Source organism: Gastrolobium bilobum, unplaced genomic scaffold, assembly GCF_033153095.1.
Source record: "Gastrolobium bilobum isolate Gb01-03AN ecotype WA unplaced genomic scaffold, APGP_CSIRO_Gbil_v1 utg48999, whole genome shotgun sequence".
NCBI classification, from domain to species: Eukaryota; Viridiplantae; Streptophyta; class Magnoliopsida; order Fabales; family Fabaceae; genus Gastrolobium; species Gastrolobium bilobum.
This window is the reverse complement of record NW_026897646.1, coordinates 18,796-26,154: the sequence shown is the minus strand read 5'-3', so window position 1 is coordinate 26,154 and position 7,359 is coordinate 18,796. Positions and strand designations below refer to the sequence as shown.

Genomic DNA, 7,359 nt, shown 5'->3' with positions numbered 1-7,359 from the left:
GAAGGTCTTGTGAAGCAAAATATCACATGCACCAAAAAAAGGCCCCAGCTTTTTTAATTCTATTCCAACAGTTATTATTATCATAAACACAGAAAAAGTCCTAGTTGTTAAACAATTAAATTATTAATCCTTTATCAAGCCTTTGATTTGCTCATATTTCATCATATCATAAATCTGACTGATTCTTCGATAAGAATAGTACGGGACCTCACCTTTCTACCCTGATTCTTCGTTCTTTTCAAAGCGAAGATAAGTCTTCGCTTAATAAAACAAAAATATAATTATCTCTCACCCAACATTTAAAAATAATAGAAAAAAAAAAAGGCACATTCAGAGATTGAAGCCCCCTCTCCCAATATGATCATGGTGATCTCTGAACTTCGTGGGCTCACAGAAAAGAATCGAATTGCATAGTTTATACGGGTCTTTCATCTTTTGCTCAAAACAAGAGAAACTCAACTAAAAACATTAGAAACGGGAAAAGAAAGATAATGATGAAGAAAACAAACCGATTTAAAATATTTTATAAAAAAAGCAAAAGGACAGGTAAGAGAAAAGCCTTGGAGCACAAAAAAAGGAATTTGGAGCACTTTAGTACTTTCAAAGGGGGAAAACCATTGGTCCACAACCAAATCCCGAAAAAACAAAACTGGTTTTGCATCGCAAGTATGAATGTTTCTGGTACGACGAGCCAAGTTGAGTGTACAATGAAGGAAATTCAACTGTTAGCTAGCAATTTACCATGTAACTCTAGACATAGCAGACAGTTGGTGAAAGCATAAATTATAAACTAAGATTGTACCATCAAAAGCAATTGATCTAACAATAAAGATAATGAAATTAAATGCTATTGCCTACTTTAAAAAAAAAAAAGCTTTACCCAAACGCAAAAAAAAAAAAACAAGTAATCATATATCATATCCAGATCAATGAAGCTAAATGAACGAGGCAAATTAGGCATCAGAAACAGCACTAAGGTCATCATCATAATCTTCTGCTGGAGCTGGCAAGTTGAGATCTATAAAGCTCTTTTTCAATCTAGTAGAATCATTGGCAGTTGAGGATGAAGATGCAACGATGTGAGATCTCTTGTGGCCACCAAGTGCTTGACCTGACCCAAACACCTTATAACAAAATGGGCATTCAAAGATTTTATCATTACCTGCACTTGCAGCCTCTGCTTCATCACGAAGACATATGCTTTTGTGACTTCCCAATGCCCGAGAAGATCGAAATGTTTTCCCACATTTCTGACACTGCTGCTTCCCCTTAATTCTTCTTAACTTTACCTCTTCCAATCCCTTTGACTTTTCAACTGATCTCTGAACTTCTTCTTCTTCTTCTTCTTCCACAATATTCCTCTTCCTCTTCCATTGGTCCCTCGACAACATCATGAGGCACATGGCAACATCTTCATCTGGGGAAGCGTCAGAAACAGAACTCACCGGTTCAGGCTCCATCGGTGGTGGTGGTGGTGGTGACTCCATGAAACTCAGTTTAGCCTTCTTGGGTTCCAAATTCTGGCCGAGATTGATTTTTCGGGTTCGCTTGGATCGTCTGCGAGTTGGGTTCTTTGACTCGGTCTCGCTCTCTCTGTCTTGGACAACAACAGAACCACCAGTATCAGTTGGGAAAGAAAACTCAGGATCTGCAAGCCTGAAACTTTTCTTGGGATTCTCTCTCAACCCATAAATCAGAGCCTTTTCATCCGATTCTCTGTGTGACAGTGCTTCTTCTTGTTCTTCGTCTTCTGAGGACGAAAACGACAAGGAAGCAGAATCATCATAGAGAGGTTCAGGCTTCGGAGGAAGGGGAAGGGTGGCCATGTGAGCCTTCATGTGGCCACCTAGTGCTCTGCCATTGGCGAATGTCCTGAAGCAAAGCTTGCATTTGTGCCTCTCCATTTGGCACCAGCGCCAGAGAGAGAGAGAGAGAGAGAGACAGAGAGAGAGAGAGACCACAACACAACACAACACAACACAACCCAACCCAACCCAACCCACCCAGTTAGAATTGTATTGTAGAAAACCCTTTATTCTGATATATGTTCAGCTCAGGGAATTTCGGAACTTAATAAGAGTAGGTAACAAGCATCACTGCGCCTCTGGGACACACTTATACTTATATATGTATATTACGGGACGACTGTGATCATGTAATTATGTGGTTATGTGATTTAATCACAATCATGTGATTGTGTAATTTAATCATAATCACTTACTTAAAAATTATATTCTTTTTTCTTTCTTATCTCATTATCAATGAGTGATTTCTCATCATTAATGAGCGATTGTAATCAAATCACATGATCACATGAATACTTTTTCGAGTGAGAATATTATACATTATTATAATATATGAGTTGTGAAAGGTCAAAACAACAAATTATAACAGTGCCGTTACTTATTCAGTGGCAAAAATCAACAAAGTGTGATCGTGAACAGTAAAAGACCTGTGAATAACATGCGAATCTTGCCCAAATGGAACGTCTTTTTTTACTATTTACTATTTACTGCTTTCTGTTTCCAGCTTCTAAAACTGCTAAAACAAACTTTTGTATCCAATTTCATACAGAGTTACGATGTTTTTACTATTTTATTTTTTATTATTAATTTATCATCATTTTGTAGTTGTTTAATCTTACTTTTTAGCTGATTATTTTTGAAAAATTTATAAAGCGAGAGAAAAGAAAAATAAATTTTAATGTATTTCCCTGAATACATAATTATATTAAAGTAATAATAGATTAGTAATGAAAAAAATTAGATAGTAAAAATATTTTTCCTCTTTTATATATATTTTTAAAAAATGTCAATTAATGAATTGCCCTAATCCTAGCAGGATATTAATGGCATGCTTTGGAAGAAATATCTTTACTTTTAAAATGAATTGGCATCATGCGTGGAAGAGTATTCGAACCTACGCAGATTTTTTTATTCAGTATTATTTTATAAAATAACAAATACTTCGCATATTACATAAGTTATTTGTAAAGAATTTTTTTTAGTAGATGGGATGGCAGAAGGTAAAAAAAGAAAATCAAACAATACCACGAGATCAATGGCTTTTAAGATATGAGTTTGAATCTTGTGAATAAAAAAAATGTTTGAAAGCTTTATCCACCTAAATGGGTCTACCTAACTCAACCTGAGTCAAATTGAGGTTTAAAATGATTTTCAGATACTAGAATCTCGGACAAAATAATATGTGCCTTTCTCAAATTTTAAATTTTATTTTTCATAAAGAATACATATGTTTTATAATTGAAAATATTTTTCTAAAATATAATTTTAAAATTTTTATTAGAGTTATGTAAAAAAAATATTTTTTAATTCTTATTTTAAATTTCACAATGATTTTAAAATACTCATAGAATTCTTTATATACATATTAGTGAAATATAAATTAATATATTTATCTACTTTAAAAAATTGATTCTATATATTTTTTAAATTTCTTTGACCATAATTACTTCAGATTGAAGAGCCAAACAAAAGAAGAAAGGAATTGCGAATCCTGAAAAAATATTCGTTGTAAAGAAATCCCCAATCAATACGTATTTGGTCATGATCTTCAACTATATGTAAATATTTGGTATTCTGATTGCAAATTGTAACTAACATGATTAATTTATAATTGGAGTTTGGATACTAGATCAGCATTAATGAAGATTTATTTTACATGATAGACAATTGTTAATAATTATCAATATTGGCACGACGTTAAAGTTCTTTACTGTTATAAGCAAGAAATATAAACATAAGTAAAAATTAAATTGTATGCCTACATGAGACATTTTGATCCCGCATTCAATATTGATTAATTTGCATGCCTACACTACAAAAAAATGTGTTATTTGTGGAGGTTATTTATTGGAGGTCATTAAAACCTCCAAAAAAAAAACACAAATTGTGGGGGTTTTAATGAACGCCATATCATATTTTTATTTTAGTCAAATTTTGTAATTTGTGGAAGGTTTTGACAACTATAATAATTTTGTAATTTTAAATACTTTTGTAACTTTATAAGTATTAAAAAAAATTAGTTTCGTTTGACCGCTACAACTTCGATGGCCGAATTTTGCCTTCTCTCTTCAGACTACTCACTCTTCTACGCCAAAACCAAACCCCTCTTTTTCTCAGCTCCCTCTAAACCATTTTAACTCCAATTTTCGTGCCTCGCTCCTTCGGCTTCTTATTCTCTCTCTAACCTTAAGAACGTTCATGGCCCAGACTTCGGTTTGAGCTCAGTAAGAAGAAGACAACACTGTCATCGTCGAAGATGACGAAGAAGAAGAAGGTTTCAATGAAACCGAAGATGCTGAGAGCGGCAAAGAAGTAGAAGGTGATTTTGTTGAACCACCTGAAGATGTGAAACTCTTTGTTGGGAATTTTCCTTACGATGTTGATAATCAGAAACTGGCCATGCTTTTCGAGCAAACTGGAACAGTTGAGATTGCAGAGGTGAATGTCTTTTTCTTTTCTTTTTAACCTTTCGATTTTCAATTGGTGTTTATGGTTTTGTGTTAGATCTGAAATGAAAGTGTGGTGATGCTTGTGATTTTGTTAGGTTATTTATAATAGGGAATCTGACCACAATCGTAGGTTCGCATTTGTAACCATGAAGCTGAGAAGGCTGTGGAGAAGTTCAACCTTATGTAAGTTGATATGATTAGTTTGGTATTAGGTTTGCATTTGAATTTTCATATAAAACTGTGTAAGCTGGAGAAATATATTTCTAATTGTGTTTTGTGTATTGATTGTGGACATCGTGTTTGATGAAATGTGAAAATGGCAAATTATTGGATGTTTTTATATATTATGGGATGAGCTTAAGCTGTTTGATGAAATTTCTAAGTCAAATTTTATTATTCTAATTTGGTGGCTCGTGTATTAAATTCATCAATGAGTTAGTATGTTTCATCCTTTTGTAGTTTTAAATTTTTAATCTCATCCCATTAAATTGGTTGGTAACCTATATTAATCAAGTCTCATTAGTAGTAAGTCTGTTGTGTTCCCTCCACTACCTACTGATTGGATTCTTGTTATTTTCACTGATGAATTATGTATTATCTTATTCTATTTGAATATTTTATTAAAGGTTGATGCTGCTATTCTTTTCCTATTTCGATTTCATTTGTGAATGGACTATGCTTTTCGTTTGATGCCAGATAATAAGTCTGATACATGATAGTCTGACAAATAAAACAATAGTTTTGAGGCAGGTGCACCATATATATTGTAATATCCAAATCTATACATTGACTACATACATAAAATTGGAAATTTCATGGTCTTCTTGGGTGGACATAAATATCATTGTTCATTGTTTGTGCAAAAGTCAAATACGACCTTTGAGATTGAATTTTACAATAAGTCTGAGCTCGTTCCTTCCATATTTTTTATTCAACTGATAATGTCAATGGATCAATTAACATACTATGCACATATGACGATGCTTTTAATACACATCTCACTGCATTCTCCATATAAGGAGGTATTCAAGACATTATTAACCTTAGATTATGTGTAGGTTTCCAATAGTTAGTTCTGAGAGTTACAATTTTTCACCCTTGCATTTGAGTTAATATTTAGGAGTAGGACTAGTTGAATACAGGTTAAATAAAAATATCTTTTTTTTTTGTTTTATTGCTAGAGTTATTAATAACCTTTTCAGTGGCTAATTATAATTTCCATCTTTCTTGCTTAATTTCCATTGGCTCTGAAGGCAGCTAATCTGGAGTAAGATGCCGGACACTGCAAGGACCAAGAAGATCATTGTATAGCCTTAAAATAGGTATGCTTTCATATACAGATAGTGGGCTGGCTCGTTCAATCTGCACCTTGTTTTCATTGTATTTGTATTCATCACAGTGCGACTGTGCGAGACATGGTCAGTTTTCAAGTCCTGAATCTCTCTGATAGTACATTCTCTTGCATTTTTTTAAATTTTTATGAAATTTTTTCTCTGTGTGGTCCAATGTCTAGCCCGTAGACTTCATAGCTTTGAGGTGTCATCATAATATATGTGTGTGTGTATTGTAAGAGACTGTTAATTAACTGTTGATACATGTATACCATATGATATTTTTAAACATGACAAAATATGTAATAGCCATCAATCGTACCCTTTGATGGGAAGCAAATAGATGCAGTCATGCTTTGATTTGGCTAATAATTATGAGAAAAAAAATTGAGAAGCAAAAAATCACACCCATCTTGTGCCATGGCTGGTCTCGTTGGACTCTTGCGCCAGCTCGACGACCTTGCCGAGTTAGTCTCTCTCTCTACAAGTTCTCAAAAAAATTTCTAATAAATAAGTTGATGATTCATCGATCATATAATCAGATGTACTTTATAAACGCAGTCCTTGTTCTGACACTACGTAATGACTACAGAGATTCTCAATTTACAAATCAAATTCCAAGAGCATTTTGTATACTTTCAGTGAGAATTCCCTCCCTTTGCAATTTGAATGATATTTTTTTTTAATTTGGTAAGAGTGATATGCTTAATGTAAGATGGCATGATGACAGGTTTCTTATACCTCAATTTGATAGAATGCGGTGTCTTACCATTCAGTTTTGTGTTACATTTGGGCTCAAACTTGATTGTGTATTCATTGTAGGAAGAAAGATAGCATTATAGCAATGAACTCATGGCATTCAGTTTCACCCGAGGAAGAAAGATGGGTTGCATATGAATGATGATGAGGCTTCAATCCCTAATTGGATCAATACAACCTCTGCATCCTTGAAGGTTTGTGGAATTAATGTTGGTTTTCAGAATATAACTATATTGTGAGATGGACTGTATGATACAACTAACACATTCAGATTAGACAATTTCCTGGTTGGAGGGATTGAACTTTATCCTATATTTAACTCTATTAAGAAAATGTTGGGATCAATGAGTTAAAATTGCTTACTTTTTTTAAATGATTTATGTTTAGGTATTTTTAGTCGGGTTTGTGATTTTTTTCGTGTACTTTTTTTAATTGCTTAAATTAAACTGAATTCAATTGATTACAGATAACAAAAATTTTCTTTACTTACATTTTCTTTGAATCAAATATGGAGTTAGATTTATTCTTGTATAACTCCATTCTTATTCAGTAGCTTCTGAGAACCATGATCAGCTCTGTGATAAGGCTACTATTTGTGATTTCAGTAGTTCTAAGAAAATGTGATGGTTATTGTAGGCATCATCTACGGTGGCCAATGTGGACGAGTGGAAATGGAAGCTCAGCATGCTGTTACGCAGTGAAAAGGACTAGGAGATTGTATCTAGAGATAAAAAAGACAGGAGAGACTGAACAGATAGCTAACCTTGCCAAAAGTTCTATTTAGATATGTATTCA

General features: G+C 33.4%; 1 protein-coding gene and 1 pseudogene across 1 annotated transcript; one reads left to right on the top strand and one right to left on the bottom strand.

The window, feature by feature from the left end:
• Positions 1-926: 926 nt before the first annotated feature.
• On the bottom strand, positions 927-1,904 carry LOC133308957 (zinc finger protein ZAT9-like). The gene has a single exon (XM_061509682.1). It carries the CDS (start codon positions 1,902-1,904, stop codon positions 954-956), a length of 951 nt encoding a protein of 316 aa, XP_061365666.1. The 3' UTR covers positions 927-953.
• A 1,106-nt stretch (positions 1,905-3,010) lies between these two features.
• Positions 3,011-6,706, top strand: LOC133308954 (28 kDa ribonucleoprotein, chloroplastic-like; annotated as a pseudogene).
• The last annotated feature ends 653 nt before the right edge of the window (positions 6,707-7,359 follow it).